The sequence below is a fragment of the Taudactylus pleione genome, unplaced genomic scaffold, assembly GCF_031769625.1.
Source record: "Taudactylus pleione unplaced genomic scaffold, aTauple2 ptg000214l, whole genome shotgun sequence".
NCBI lineage: Eukaryota > Metazoa > Chordata > Amphibia > Anura > Myobatrachidae > Taudactylus > Taudactylus pleione.
Window position 1 is genome coordinate 8,416,636 of NW_028284616.1, and position 16,380 is coordinate 8,433,015.

The 16,380-nt window shown below is 46.6% G+C and overlaps 2 protein-coding genes across 3 annotated transcripts in view; one reads left to right on the forward strand and one right to left on the reverse strand.

Annotated features, from left to right (window-relative positions):
- Window positions 1–8,803, reverse strand: part of ARMC6 (armadillo repeat containing 6) — a 72,531-nt gene extending 63,728 nt beyond the window's left edge. Inside the window, exon 1 of one of the 2 annotated variants that reach the window (XM_088478526.1) lies at window positions 8,706–8,803. The gene's annotated coding sequence lies outside the window, so the exon portion shown is untranslated. Of the gene's footprint in view, window positions 1–8,643 lie in introns of both variants that reach the window. The other variant, XM_088478527.1, reaches the window with a different exon arrangement.
- Window positions 8,804–8,977: 174 nt separating this feature from the next.
- Window positions 8,978–16,380, forward strand: part of SUGP2 (SURP and G-patch domain containing 2) — a 42,657-nt gene continuing 35,254 nt past the window's right edge. The window contains exons 1-3 of the mRNA XM_088478435.1: window positions 8,978–9,083; window positions 10,965–11,092; window positions 13,331–14,686. Of these exons, the coding sequence (XP_088334561.1) occupies window positions 10,972–11,092; window positions 13,331–14,686 (1,477 nt within the window). The 5' untranslated portion in view covers window positions 8,978–9,083; window positions 10,965–10,971. The remainder of the gene's footprint in view (window positions 9,084–10,964; window positions 11,093–13,330; window positions 14,687–16,380) is intronic.

The window sequence follows — 16,380 nt, forward strand, 5'->3', positions numbered from 1 at the left end:
CCAGGAAGTGTATGATTAATCAGAACCTTCGAAGCTGCACGCAGCGCTTGAGGTAGACCCTACCCAAGCACTGCGATCACGGCAAGCTGAAATATAACCAAGTGACGTGTACAGTGACACATCTTTGCTAATTATGCACACCCATAAAACGCCGTTTAGACGCCCAGACACGCCTGCGTTCGCAGCACCACTCCCCTGTTCACAAGCACCTTCCCGTTACCACCCACACACAGTCACTCAAAGTAGCATCCAGTCTGTGTACTGCGAGCACACAATTCCCGAGCGCAGTGGGTGACTCAAACTGAGGCAAACGCATGCACGCGATTATCGCCCATAGCGTGCTTCCGCGGCTTAGCATTCGGGGCTGAATCAGGCCCTCTGATCACAAAATTAAGAACTCCACATTACAGTACGCGAGTGACAATCCGGCAGCTGATTCGCTCTGATACACTTAAAGTCTCACTGATTGCTGTACCCCGGCACCGCTGCATGGCACGTCTGTGTACAGGACACATATAAAAGGGATTTATGATGCAGGGTGCCTCCTGTAGACTGATTGCCAGAGTATATTTTATTAGCAAAATTTTTGTTGAGCACTGCTTTAACAATTCATATATCTAAGACACTCAGGGCCTGATTCAGACCCGCTCGCAAGCGGGTCGATGGCCGGGCAGTGCGCACGCACGGCGTGCGCGAGCCCCGTAGCAAGTGCATTTTCACTCCCTGCGGGACTCACTACAAGACGGGGCGGCTGTCGATTGTGATTGACAGCTCGCCCCATTTTGTAGGCGTGCAGGGGGGGTGGCTGGACAAACTGAGGCATCCTGAAGGAGCAGGAATAGAGCAGGAAGTTCACCGGGGCTTGTGGTGGACGAGACCCTACCACAAGGGTCTCATCACAAGCCCAATGGTTGCGATAATCGCGACCGTCGTCAGGCCGCCCGCTAAAGCTGTGGGTGGTCACCCACAGCTTAGCGAGCGGCCTGGAGGAGGGGTAGAAAAAAAAAAACGCCCTGATTCAGAGCGAGTGCTCACAAAGAGCGTCCGGCTCTGAATCAGGGCCTCAATCCTTCTTATTGTACCACTTTAGATCCTGAAAATGCCTGTGCAGGTTGCCTGGATGTTTACACTCTCCTCTTTATAAGATGTTAGTATCTCGGGCCCATTCTTTTGGGGAGTACCAGCCATAAAACAAAACTACCTTCAGACTAGATAAAAAAATGAGAACATTATAGACCTTTGTTAACTCTCTTTCTTCGAAGTCCATAGGATCCATAGGGAGACCTGGGGGGTGTAGGTGATGGTGGAGGACCGGGCACCGAACAGTTAAAGCTTTGCTCCCAGGATATAATGGTCCTTCACCCTATATCCCGCCCCCGAGCCAGAGGCACTTCAGTTCGTGACAAGCCTAAGGCCGGAGGAGGAGAAGAGAGAAGGAAGACTGGTACACACAAGAATCACATTCTCATACAGAAAAAGACGGGAAACAGGTGACCAGGAAACATAGCCCTTAGAAGCCAGGTGCGTCAAGGTGGGTGTCCTATGGGTGAATAACTCCTGAGCTGAAAGGAGAATCCAGAGTCCAAATGAAGCATCCTGAGAGGCAAATGTATCAAAGGCATAGAAGAAAGGTGTGAACAGAAGACCACGTGGCCACCTTACAAAGCTGTTCAGCTGAGGCGCCACGGCAAGCTGCCCACCAGGAACCCACAGAGCGACTGGAATGAGCAGTGACAGTAGCCGGTACAGGTAGGCCTGTCTGCGTGTAAGCCTGTGAGATAGTCATGCAAAGCCATCTAGCCAATGTCTGTTTATTGGCTGGCCAACCCTTCTTGGAAATCCATAGAGCACAAATAGGGAGTCTGTTTTCCTCAGAGAACTGGTACGGTCCACACAGATCCTGATAGCATGGACCACATCCAAGGAGGTCATGACGTCACCCGCGCAGTGCATCACTGGGAACGCTTGCCACTGAAGCAATCGGAGGCTTCTTTGGCCTCCGGACGCTTCAGAGGCCAGCGTTCCACACAAGGAGACGGAGCAAGACCGGGAATGCAGCGGGGGAAGTGCCGGGCGGTGGGCTTTTTCTGCAAGGCGATGCGCCCGCAGAAAACAGCCTGGGGAGAACACTGCTGACTATATATTTTTTTTCTCTTCTGCCATTTTGCAATACCCATTAGCACAGAGCCCAGTTGTGTGATTTTATTATGCCACACTCTATGGTAAATCCTGGCAGAGGCCGGCTTACGTACTCTGAGCATAATCTGTACCACAGAGCGAGAAAACCCTATGGATCTCAGGAAGGATGTCTCAGGAGCCCTGCCGTCAAAGACTGACGACCAAGGTCCGGGTGAAGACAGGAACCGAGACAACAGGTCCGGCTGCTGAGGTAGCAGGAACGGTGCGTCAATGGAGAGGCTCTGAAGATCTGAGTACCAATGCCATCTGGGCCCTGCTGGGGCCACCAGTAGGACAGTGCCTCCGACTTGTTTGAACTTCTGAAGAACTCGAGGAAGGGAGACTGGAGGGAATAGGTACGCCGGATGGAAGGTCCACTTCACCGATAAGGAGTCTACGAAGGCTGCCTCGGTGTCCCTTGTTCTGGACCCGTACACTGGCAGTTTGTGATTGTGTCTAGAGGCCATGAGGTCCACCTCTGGTACAAGGTTTGCAAAATACACACTATAGCAAGTTTTTACGCCGTCACCCCCAGCCAATCGCTGTGCAGCGGGTCCCCCGCCAGAAGTCTGTGGGCGATTTGGCTGCAGCAGCGTTGTCGGCACTCCTTCAGCCAGCTGAGCTCTCTGTACGCAGAAGGCGGGAGGTGGACAGCGCATGGGCAGAAGGGAGCTGTAAACAGACAACGGTGACCCATTAAAGGGTTCCCAGCATAAGCAAAAGAGGTAACCACTGCCCCGAGTTTTAGTTACCCTAACCCTCTCCCTCTTTCTTGGCCCCGTACTGCCCCATCTGCTATCTACACTTGCCCCCTCCCTACCCCCAGTGCTGCCCCAGCTCCTATCTTGACCCCCACCTACCCCCAGCACTGCCCCTAACACTGTCCTTGCCCCCCAATACTGCTCCAGCTATTATCTAGCCATGCTCCCGCCCTACCCCCAGTACTGCCCCAGATACTATCTACACTTGTCCCCTCCCTACCCTCAGTGCTGCCCCAGCTCCTATCCTGATCCCCTCTACCCCCAGCACTGCCCCGAACACCCTTTTTACGCCCCCAGTACTGCCCTAGCTGCAATCTAGCCTTACCCACTTCCTAACCCCAGTAGTTCCTGCCCTTAACCCCCAGTACTGTGCCAGCTGCTATCTACCCTTGCCCCCCCTCTCTACCTGCAGTTCTGCCTGCCCCTAACCCCCCCATGCCCTCCCTGTACTGCACCAGTTGCTTTCTACCCTTGCCCCCTCTCTACCCCTAGCTCCTTCCTTGCCCCCCAGCTCTGTCACAACTGCTCTGTCCTCACCCCCCATAATATGTGAAGGGACCCAGAAACAGTGGATTAGGACCCCAAATTGCTAAAGTAAAGGGTCCCTGGGACCCAATATTTTTTTTCGCTCAGCGCGATCATTGTGGTAGGCCCAATTTGTCAACTAGGAGATGAAAGACTTCTGGGTGGAGAGACCATTCCCCGGCATGCACGTCGTGACGGCTGAGGAAGTCCACTTTCCAGTGTCACGACCAGAGTGGTTGTACCTGGCGGGTCACGTTCTCTGCCTGTGCGGATGTTTTGGTGCAGTCCTAGCGGTGGGGGTGCTGGTGTCTGGAGGTGCGCATGGATGTTCGAAGGGTACAGGCCATGTGGTGACAGGTGAGACTGGCAGCGCTGCCACGCTGGGAATTTCTGGGCAATGCCATCTTGGTTTTGGGCATGTGATCTGAATGGGCCAATCAGGTTGGAGCATCTTGTGTGTACTCTCAGCAGCCTATCATGCACTTTCCCATGGTACTTAAGGGTGTTCAGCATTGTAGATGGCTCGGAGTTCCAATACATTGATTGGCAAGGTCGACTCAGCTGATGTCCAACACCTCTGGAAGGAGTGTTGACCGTTCACTGTGCCCCAGCTCCGGAGACTGGCATCAGTTGTAAGGAGTACCCAATGTGGGATCCAAAAGGGGCGACCTTTGGTTAAATGGTATGTCTGTAGCCACCAGGAGGACAGACGAACCTCTGGAAAGAGAACCATCTTTTGAGCCTTGATCTGATGGGATCTTAGAACTTGCATTGCGTAGGAATCTGCGCACATGTATTTGCAGTGTGGAGATCCTGTCTGCTGTCAGGAAGCTTCTCTGATCCTGAGAATCCAAAAGAACTCCCAGATGAGCCATCCTTTGTTAAGGATCCAGAGAGGATTTCTTCCAGTTGATTAACCAGCCGGGCTTTTGTAAGAAGGCAATGGTTACTTGAAGATGGCGTTGAAGCACCTCTGGGGAGCTTGCTAAGAGGAAGAAGTCGCCCAGGTATGGTAGCAGGCGGGCCCCCTGACCACGCAGGTGGGCCACCATGATAGCCATAATCTTGGTAAACACCCGTGGAGCTGTAGACAGTCCAAAGGGTAGAGCCTGCAATTGGAAGTGTTGCTGTAGTATAGCAAACTGGATATTGCTGATGAGAGGGCACTACAGGTAAGCGTCCTGAATATACAGAGATACCATAAAGTCCCAAGGGCGTCTGCCCAGCTCTCAATTGCTTTAGCCACCCATGCAATAGCCATGGTCGGGCGAACAATGGTGCCTGAAAGAGAGTACACAGATTTAAGGCCAGTTCAATCTTTCTATATGTAGGGTCCATTAGTGAGGAAACTGTAGGGATAGGTAATGTAGCACTTTTAGTCAAACGCGTAACATAGGAATCCGCCGCTGGGGGAGTCTCCCATCTTGCACAATGAGCTGCAGGAAAAGAATAACAACAACAATGAATTTTTGGGGCTGAAACCTCTTACTAGGCATCTGTCAAGCAGCTGCCATGTGCTCAACTAGTTGATCGGAGAGGGGGAAGCTCTGCTGAAGCCTCGTTTAAATAGTGGGTGCTTTAATTTGGGGGCAGGCTCATCATCTTCTATTTGCAAGATAGATCTAACTGCTCGCACCAAAGCAGGTATATTAATTTTAGACTGAATCTCTGCTTCTGCCTCCTCAGATGACACCTCAGAATCTGAGAGCTGCATAGACAGTGAAGATAACATAGGACGCTTAGTAGTCTTCTCACCTTGCAACATAATTTGAAAGGGTGTAGAGGTGGAGGGGGCATAGGAGGTACAAGCAATACAGGTACCTGTTGTGGCAACCCCATAGGGGAATTTACAGCCGACTCTGCTAGGCGGTCTGCAATAGTGGCCAGCACCTGAGAAAAGGAAGCCCAGGGGGCCTGTGATAGGCCTGGTGGGGTATAACACTTAGCACATAGCCCATCCTGTATTAAATCCTGATCATTTAAGCCTGCATCACATAATTTGCATGAGAGCAGTATGGGTTAAGCTGCATGCTTGCTACTCTTGCCTTTGCTAGACATAGCTGCAGAGTAGTATAGCACACAATATGGCACTAAGTAATATGCAACCACTAGGTATGTGATATACAAGTGGGAATACAATATACTGATCCTGTCTTATGCTTGGCAAGCAGCAGGAGCGCACAGCACAAAATATGGCACAGTGAGGTAATTATGTGACAACCTTCACAAATACAAGGAATGTGAGGTACAGAAAACCCTGAATACACCTGTTTGTTAGGGCAAAGATGAGAAAAAAAGGGAAAGATATATGCTGACAGTATAGAGAGAATATACAGACAGACAGCGCTAGCATAAGTCACATACAATGAGGAAATACATATAACTGCAAAATGGCACTACAATTAACTACTCAGTCCTTAAAGGCTGGTAGGCTATAGTGCAACATAGCCTGTCTCCAGGGAGAGGTATGTACGGGGACCGGACCCTGCGTTTCCTTGAGAGCTGTGGCTGAGCCTGTAGAAGATGGCCGCTGGAGACCTCTGAGGGGGCGTGGTCGGAGGGGGAGAGCTGCACAGAGAAGCTAAACCTCAGAGGAATGGCGCCCTGAGCTGAGGGGCCACTGTAATAGGGAAAGCTGGCCTCCCCATGTTGCTTGTTAACCATCAAGATGCTGGATTCCTCTCCTTATGTACCTTGGTGGTCTAGTGGATCACATGGTCGGAGCCAGTGTTCACACTCAGCACCTCTGGTCTGTCCCCTGAGACCGGAGGTAAGACTGCCCATCTGCGGGCCACCGCAAGTGGCGACCCGCCTTACCTGTCCCCATAGAAACGACGCTGCAGTCTAGGTCTGTCCGCAGGGCCGGCTAGCATGGTCCACGGGACGCCCACCGAGAACACCAGAGCTGGCATTGCGGCACCTGGAGGGGTGATGGAGCAACAGCACAGACGTCCTGTGGACAGTCTGCTGCTGCTCGCTCAGAAGAATAAATGTAAAATAAAGAAAATCATAAAAATAAAAGCTTTTGGGCTGAAGCAGCCCAGTGTTATATTGGTGACCCGACTCCGGCCGGGCACCGACGAAAACTGAAGTGCCTCTGGCTCAGGGGCGGGGTATAGGGGGAAGGACCGTTGCAACCTGGGAGCAAAGCTTTAACTGTTCGGTGCCCAGTCCTCAACCATCACCTACACACCCAAGTACTCCCTGTGGAGCCCTAGGACCCTGAAGAAGAAATTGTAAATGACAAGAATGTACTCTGCGAAAGTTCTGGGTTTGGGCGGAAAAGGGATAGGCACCCAAAAAAAACAATTGAATATCGGGCCCGAGCTCTCGCCATTTTAAACGGGAGATCAGGCATGACAATTGAATCACCCCCTTTTTTTTTAATTTAATTAAATTGTGTTGGATAAGCACAATAGATGTACTTGACCTAATTTAAAGCATACAAAAAAATAAAATTTCAGAGAAATATTTGGAAAAAATATTAGCCAGTTAATTGGTTAAAGCACAAATGGAGAAGCGGGCAGCAAAAAACGAACAAAACATGGGATCTCCAAGAAACATAATGGCAGGTTAATTGGCGTCTGACAAATAAAATAACCCTAGTGTGCATGTGTGTCGATGTGATAGGGAACATAGGGGAAGATTCATATCATCGCGATATTCAATAGTCCCGGGAAGGAGTTCCCGGAGCTATTCAATCGACCGCGCTGTGAAGTCTGACTAGAACCACTTAAGTCCGAGAATGCTGGTTACCGCGATTAGTCACGCTATCCAGCATTCTCCAACTAAATTGCTGGCCACAAGGATGTAAGGGACGCGCTGTGCAAAAAAACAGCATTGCAGCCGGCACTTAAGTTAGATTTCTGCTGGCACCCCAGGGAGAAAATTATCCTGTAGGCAGACTAAACAGCGTGGTTAATTGAATAGCTCTGGAAACTTCTCCCTGGGGCTATTCAACATCGCGCTGAATTGATTTACCCCCCCACAGATTGTAAACTCCACTGGGGCAGAGGCTGATGTGAATGACTGAAATATTCTCTGTAAAGTGCTGCAGAATATGTGGGTACTATATTAAATAACTTTATAAATAATATGCGTTTTAGTTCTGGTATAAATAACTGGGCTCAATGCGGTTATCACATGCTATAAGAAGTATTGTATTTTTGTTTGTCCTGTACCTGCTCCCATCACAAGAGTGATAGGCCTTCTTGAGCGCTAAAACACACACAAAAACATTCAATCACATGCTATAAGCCCACACAGCACATCAGATCACTGTTGGGATTTGAATTCCCTGCATAGGTCTTGCACACATTCTACTTACAAACATAAGTACTTATCTCATGTTTTCAGTTTAACTTAACTGAATGTACTGCCCCCTCCACCAGTTACACGCCAGGGATACAAATGACAGCCAGAGAATTAAACATTCCACTGGGTAGTGAATTACAGTCAAATGGGTCAATTCAATAGGCTGCAGCTATATGCCATAGGGCAGGGAGTAAAAATATGTGAGTTTGTGGAAGTCCAGGCCTCAAGGGGCACAAGTTGCTGTGGCAGCAACAGTGTTGGGACACCGTTCCAAGGACACCTCACACTATTTATGGGTAACTGGATCAACCGCATTTAATTATTCCTTACAGATAGCAAAATGTCTCAGCACAATGGTCACAAAGTACCTCTGGTAGACAAAGGCACTTAAACAGTAACATCACTAATTTTTCTTTGTGCTCCATTAGAGCCAATTCAACGCTGACGTGCCGCCTTTCATCGCAGCGAGACCCTGTTGTAGACATATCTGTCATTTAAGGTAATCCCAACATCATTTTTCAAAATCCTGCCAGAACAGCACATTGCATCCATCACTTTAAAATGAATTCTTCCCATTGAGGTGCTCAGGATATTAGTCTAACATAATACATAACCTTAACTATCATATATTATGGCAGCACATTACGCCGAATTCTCCCTATGTGCTGCCATGACAGCAACTCTATGGGGTGTGAGGGACAATCAGTGATGTTACTGACAGCGAATCGCATTTGCCCTACCATTACCCGGGGCTCTGCCCGACCATCACGCTAAATTGAACCCTCCCCCTCCATGAATTCAGTAATCGAAATAATACATTCATAAGAAACAGAGGCGGAAAATGTCCCCTAGCTGCAGGGCTCACCCCTACGGTGGCCTCGTTAAACACATTGCATGAGCCTCTACCACCCTTGTGCCCACGGTTACCGAAGAGACAGAGCTTCTCCTTATGTAGCAAAGCTAGCAGCTAGGAACGGACCGCGGCTGACATAGCAACAACTGGCGGAAATGACGTCATCATGCGGCGCAGGCCTTACTAGCGGGAGAGCGGCAAAGAAGAAATAAATGTTCCGACAAAATATCTGAAGTTTATATTTAGATACTTTCAGTATCTCTAGCGCTTATAAATATGTTTTTATTATTACTGTAAGGAGGAAATCTGCCCTTACTAAAAGTGTTTCCGGTTACCAGCGTTATACGTCAGCAGGCAGGGTGTCCCACCCACCGACATTTACTGCTGCGTGTTTCCGGTCGAGACTGAGCAGTGTGCAGGCAGCGGCGCGGTGTAAGCGGAGTGGTCGGCAGGTAATGTGTGTAGTGTAGGCCCCATAGGACATGCGTGTTCCCTTCTCTGTGTGCGTTTTTTCCCCCTATCTCCGGCAGCCGGGCTGCGCTGTGTGCTCACCCCGAGTCCGCGTGCGGGGCCTATTGTGCTCCCCAGCTCACTTATTTGCAGGAGGCAAATTTATATTGTTTTGTTTATTTTTTATAATCTGTTTAAAGTTAATATCAACTAAAAGGCTTAAAACTGAAAGAGCTGGTTGAGTGTGATAAATAACTCGGGGACAACACCCTTCTAAAGCCAACACCCCTCCTAAAGCCAACACCCCCTCCACTCCACCAAAACATGGTCGTATTCATCTCATCTTCTGAAAGAGAACATTTTTGTTTGCTTTGTGTGAGTCCAGCAGAATCCCTGTACCTCACTCACACTCGGCAAGGGACACCTCTCCGACAACACACCCTCCCTCCCTGTATATGGACATGCTGCCATGATTTACCCTGATGTTTCCAATTGTCTTGTGTACCGTTTTTCTCGGTTGTAAAGAAAACGTGATGGTGTTTGCAAAGTGGCTCCACTCCAATGTTTGTCTTTCTTGTCACATATTGAATTGCAGACCCTCCAACATGGACTGTTCCATTAGGTACACAATGCTCTGCTCCACCTCATGTATGATTGTAGACACCTGTGCTGAAACACCTGTCTCATCATTTACCTAGTTCAACACAGGTGACGGAATCGTATATTAGGTGGGAAGTCCAGGAGCAAAGTGTTTTGTACCTAATGTAGCTGGTCATGTTGGAGGGTAGGGAATTGCATCCATAGAGTTTAATTGTATAATAATTATTACACAACCTACCTATTCTACTAACTTTTGTTTTATTCCTAAAAACCCTAGACCTTGTTTAGTATCTAGATGCTTAACATTTAGGTTACATATTGCCTAACTACTATCAAAGTATGTTTAAATTCTGCTACTCTGGGCCAGAGCAGTGCATCCTGTAGTGAAAGACCCAGAGACAGAGCTTGGGGGCAGTCTGGCATGTTACCCCCCCCCCCCCCCCCAAGAGTTATGAAGTGGGAAAATATGCCCCTTTTTGGTCACACAAGGAGTCCCCCATTCTAGGTCTGGTGCCGGACCTTGTATGATCACTATACATTGGCACCCTTAGTCTTGCTATTCATCCCTTTTTGTTGTTTACTTGTATATCTTAAAAGAAAAGAATCGTAGCATCTGACCAGATAAGTTATCTTGCTTTGTATTGAATGCCAATGGATAATCAAAGACAGATTTGATGACCGTTCAAAACTTTTATGTTCTTCTAAATTACTTTCCTATTAGTAAATCGTAAAAAGTATTGAAGGGAAGTCATAAGTTGCACAGTGATAATTAGCTTAAAATGTATAAACATAAAGGGTGTGCTTGGTAATTAAAAAATTGTGTGGGACACTTTTGACATGTTTGAAATGGCTAGTACTTGAGCAGCTTTGTTTTCATCTACAAAAATGTGAAATTAATTGGTTTAAACATGTCTGTCTAGATTAAAAAAAAATAAAAATGCAAGGCCAGATATCTATTGGGTACATTTCAATTGTTTTGGGCACTGCAATAATTAATTGGTGCCCAATGTAGCAATTCAATTATTTTGGGCACCCATTAATTGTTGCGCCCAATTAGACAGGGTTTTGTACTTTTCGTACATGCCTGCCTGCCTCCTTAGGAGTGGCACTAACAGTTGAATCGCCGTCATTGTGACTGCAATGTCTCCTTGTCTGTTTCTGATTGGCTGAAATATGACATTGCAGCTCCAGTTTAGCACCAAAACCACTTGTCAAATATGTTACTGGGATTCCACTTATTGTTGCTTACACACTATTGTATCACTATATTATGTTTCTCTTAGTCGAGGCATGGCGAACCAAAGGATTACACGGGATACTTTTGATGCCGTAGTTCAAGAAAAAATGAAGAGATACAGAGTAAGCATGGACCGAGCCATCTCGGATACCGTAGAGGAGTTCCATTTGGAGGGTGAGTGATATAGGCCATATGTCATATGGTATTCTAAATTGTCAGCTCTCATTCAAATGTGCAAAAATTAAATTCTGGCAAATTTTATTGATGTCTCTTACATCCCTTTGACACTTTTACAGTTTGTTTTGACAAAAACTGATGAAATATGATTTTATTTCAGAAATTGCAGTTTATGTATTTACTTCATAATTCATTTTTAAAAATCTTAACTGTTAATTGAGTTTTATACAGTAAAATCCAAGTCAAACAAAATAAAATGCAGACATTAACATCAAGTATTATCAATCATCAGTACATAAATGCAGAAAATAGATGTGTTTAGTAGATGGGAACTAGTGAAATTCAATTTACTTTCCATAAAGTATGGAAAGTGAAATTGCACAAGCATATTTCACTGAGAAAATAAACATGAGACATTTCAGCAGAGCAGAAGTGTATTCAGAGATGATAAAAGCAATATATGGGGGCGATTCAATGCGAATTCAATAGCGCCGAGAGCGAGCTCCCGGAGCTATTCAATTCAGTTCACTGCGTGTCGGAGAATGCCGGTTATCACGCCTTAACAAGGGTGTTAAGGCGTGTTAACCGGAATTCTCCAACCAAAGTACTGGGAGTGTGGCTGTTAGCGCCACACTATGCAGAAAACAGCTGCGCGCCTGGCAGTTTGGTTGCATTTCATCTCTCATCCCCAGAGAGGTGCGAGAAAAAAATCCTTAGCACGCCCTAACAGCTCGTTGAATTGAATAGCTGCGGGAGCTTCCTCCCGCGGCTATTCAAAATCGCGTTGAATTGAATCACCCCCTATATATCATACAGTACATATCAAAAAATCTTATGACCTATTATACATCTGATCAGCCTCTGAATCTCTACACTTGATGCTTTTAATATCAACTGTAATCTTCATTAACTTCAGCCAACTTTTATCTTAAAAAAAATAATAAAGGACTAAACACTTAATAGGGCATTGAGTCATCCAGTGTCTTAAGTTGTGTAAAATTGATTCTGCACTATTCTTCCACAAGTAACACAACTGACAATTCATAGTGCTAAAAAACCCTTATATGCTCAAGTGGGCACTGAAATAGTTGAAACTGAGCACAGTATGGATATGAGCTCAGGAGTGCAATATGGAAATTAAATTATCATTTGGCTTAAAAATGAATTCTTTATGCACGTATTCTACTTTTCACTGTATAACATTGTTACTCCTTCCAACTTGCCATGGTGATTAGTGTTTACCCATATCTTTATCGGCATAACTTGAATAGGGCCTTGCGCTCTCCCGTCACTTTAGATGGGAGATCTGGCGCGCTACAACAATTGAATTGCGACCATTAAGTCTGTGAAAAGTTCACGGACTTAAAGGGGAATTCAATTAGACCCAATATTTTTTGGTGGTGACTGAAACGGGATTTTAACACTTGAATAGCCTTCGGGCAAATTCAATTAGATCCCGTCTTATTTGCCCGAAAAAGTATCTTTTTTTTGGGCGGATACACATAGGTTCTGTGCTAAGTTCACAGAACCTATGTGTTAATGCCGGTGCCTGCCCGAAAACACAATATTCGGAAATTTTTTTTTTTTCAGAGCCTGCTGAGCACCTGAAAAGAATTGCACGATAAACGGGCGCCGAGAGGGGAAGGAGTTACCCGGGTCTGCCACGTCCCTTACCTGTCAGCAGCCCTGTATACTGGGCTGTAGTGGAACCGGCAGCTGCTGTATGCTGTGCTGCAGTGGAACCGGAGACTTTTGCCACTGAGCAGCAGCAGTCTCCTCCCCCTGTACTGGGGTGTGTGGGAGAGATCACCCTGATCGTGCCCCCCTCCTCGGCTCGCACGGTGCTGGTGGGGGTGTTTTCCTAAGGAGGGGTGTGGCCATACCCCCTATAAGTTCGGTCTTGGGGGCTAATTGAATTAGCCCGGGAGATCAATTAGCCGGCGGTAAAGTACTGTGGATAATTGAATTCTCCCCTTATGTGTCAACTGGGTGTATTCACCCGTCAACTTCATACTTATCAGGGATTTCTGTTCAGGTCTCGCGAGTCCAAAAAGAAAGCCCTGTAAAGTTGGGTTAATTGAATAGCTGCCGGTGATCAGTTGGCACCCGTTAACTTAACAGGGCCAAATTCCACCCTATAGCTTTAATTATAAATGGCAGGCCAGCTTTAGTTTTGGATAACTTGCATGTTAAATCACTTGTTTGGTTATTAAATTTGAGTTCTCTATTTAACAGGGCCATTAAAGACAAGAATGTCAAGGGATACTTATGAATCTTTGCAGAGAGAGAGACAAAGATATTCATCTTGTGAACTACCTCGTGATTCTTTGAGTAGAAACTGGGATATAAACCAAAGAAGAGACCGTGTTTTAAATGAGTCTTACACTCGTGAATTCGGTAGGGAATCCTCTGTTGGAAGACTTTCAGATCAATTTTTAGACAGAATGAGTTCTACTGATTTGCTCTTAAAAGAGAGGTTATATCAAGAAGAGCTGAATGCTTCAAAACGTCGACTTGGAGAACTTGATCAAATGCGGTCCTTGGAACGTAATGAGTCGTTTGATCGAGATATGAATCTTGGTCACAGAAATTGGGAGATTGAGCGTAACTCTCTTCGTGAGCCAGAACTGTTCAGAGAATTCCGTTCCCCTCAAAGTGCAGAGCTAGGTCCTAGGAAGGATATGTTCAGATCACGGGGACACGTGCCGAAAAAACAAACACTTGGAATAATACGAAATCCAGATGGAAAAGGACCAATAGGCGTTCAAGCTAATCGTGGAGGTAAAGGTAAATCTGGTGAAGCCAGCACTACACAGCAAGTTTCTAATACACAGCAGAACTACGTGGACAACAACAGCCCATCCTTTAAGTTCAGCGTTCAAATTCTGAAATGGGCCAAATGTAACACCATGGCGGCTGGTGCAGACCTTCTAAAACAGCATGCAGCTCTTTTCAAGGTGCAGACTGAAACTTGTAAGATGATTGTGGACTGCTTCAAAGGCCCCATGACTTTGTATCACAGGAAGCAGTGCTTTTCTGGTATAAAAAGTATCAGTCATCCTGCCATGAAGAGTCCCAAAATAGATAATAACCTGTTGGATTTGTTAATTGAAACAAAAACGGTGTCTGCCAAAAATGACTTCTTTGACGTGATCAAGCCCTTTGACAAGGAGATGATGATGATCCAACAGCATTTGCTAAAGTGTGTGACTCCATCGCTGATTGCCTGTAACACATTTGAGCTGAAGCATGCTATCCTTACAGATCCACGACAACTACTTGGTGCTCTGAAGAACACTGTATTTTTGTGCCGGAAAACCATTGTGCTTATAGGGCAAACATTTTCCATGATTAGCGCTGTAAGACAGAATAATGTTTTGGAATCATTGGGAATTGGTAAAATGGAACTGGCACCTTCAGATTATCCAAATTTCCATGACTCCTTTCTGTTTGGAACAGAATTCATTTCACAGCTAAGACGGTGGCTCCGTCAGAGTGGCCATAAGTTAACATTAAAATCCATTGAGAAGACTACTGAGGAAAGTTTTGCTGATAAGGGAAAAGGACGTGAGACTGATGTAGAGAATCAAGGTTAGTAACTCAATATAATACTGCAATAAAACCAAATTTTACAGTCCATTTTGAGTACCAACAAGTTGACTGGCCTTTTGAAGCATAGTACAGTCTTTGTCTTACTTTGTCTGCTTTTGTGATTTTTATTTGGTAATTGCCAGTGAGATGTGGTCAAATGTTGGGAGCTCACATCTACATTTACTTATTTTTGACACTTAAACATTTTTGATAAAGTGGTGTTTCACTGTTAAAACCCATTTTGTTGACCATCACTCTCATATTTGATGCCAATTCTTGTTCATACTCATGTTGTTTTTCACCAATACAATCTAGTGTTCACTCTAGCTCCGGCGGCAGGCAGAGCGTTGGTGCTAGAGAAGGCACTGCCGCGAGCGCCGAAGGCACTGCCGCGAGCACCGAAGGCGCGCGCACTCGAAAAGGGGGCGTGTCTATAAGACACATCACCATTTTTGTTACTCTTGGGGGCGTGCCCGGCACTTACGGACACGCCGGGAAGCTCCCAAGCACTGCTAACAGGGAGAATAGATGCCGGGCACATGCGCCTATTCACCGGTGGTGACCGGGTCACCGCACATTTCCACACCCGCGGGACACTGCGACCCGCGGGTGAAGACTGCACACGCAGTCTGTGAGCGCAGGGCGCCTTTTTGCCCCCCCCTGCAGGAGGGCAGGGCGCCTTTTTGCCCCCCCCTGCAGGAGGGCAGGGCGCCTTTTTGCCCCACTAAAACAGCCTAGCGGGAACGCTACAATCATTTACAAACATTGATGGGTAGATTTACTGAGCATTGGGGAGAGAAAGTACCAACCAATCAGCTCCTGTCATTTTACAGGCTGTGTTTGCAAAATAATAGGAGCTGATTGGTTGGTACTTTATCTCTCCAAGGCTCGGTACATCTCCACCTGAGTTGTAAGCTTTTCTAAATCCAAATTTCAGTCAACACTCCTCTGCCAATGCAATATTCGTTTGGCTTCTGTTTTAGATTTACATGGCAGAATATACCAAATTAATATTAATAAACATGGAACTCCTATATTGTTGGATTTTTAAAGGATAAATCTGACATTTAAGCCTTAGCATAGTAACCCATTATAATGTATTCAAACTGTTTGATTACGATTATTTTTGTTTTCTAGCTTTAATAAATGTATTTAAAAGCAACTTCCTGACAAAACGTCTGTTTAACAATGCTACAAAATGGCCTCAGTAGTGTTCACTCTAGGTCCGGCAGCAGGCAGGGTGCCGGACCTAGAGATAGGGCACTTCTGCGTGCGCAAAAAGGGGTGTGGTCAAATAAAAGGGGCAGTTTATATAATGCGTCCCCTTTTTGTCACTCCTGGGGGCGTGCCCGGTACTTACGGACATGCTGGGCAGCCCCCAAGCACTGCGGTCACTGTGACATGCGCCCGGCATCCATTCACCGCTGGTGACCGATGTGACGCCGTTTTTACCACCCGCAGTGCACTGCGACCCGCAGGTGGAGACAGAACCTGTAAGCTGTCTCAGCGGGGTTGCCGCGCTGGAGGGCAGGGTACTTTCTGCCCTTCAGAGAGAGGGCAGGGTGCGGTGCCCTGCTGAAACAGTCTAGCGGGAACACTACCTCAGTATTCCTGTATCTAGCGGCTTATGGTTTTACAATCTGTTTCATTTAAATAAAACTGTCACTCAATGAGGCATTTAAAAAGTTCTGTAG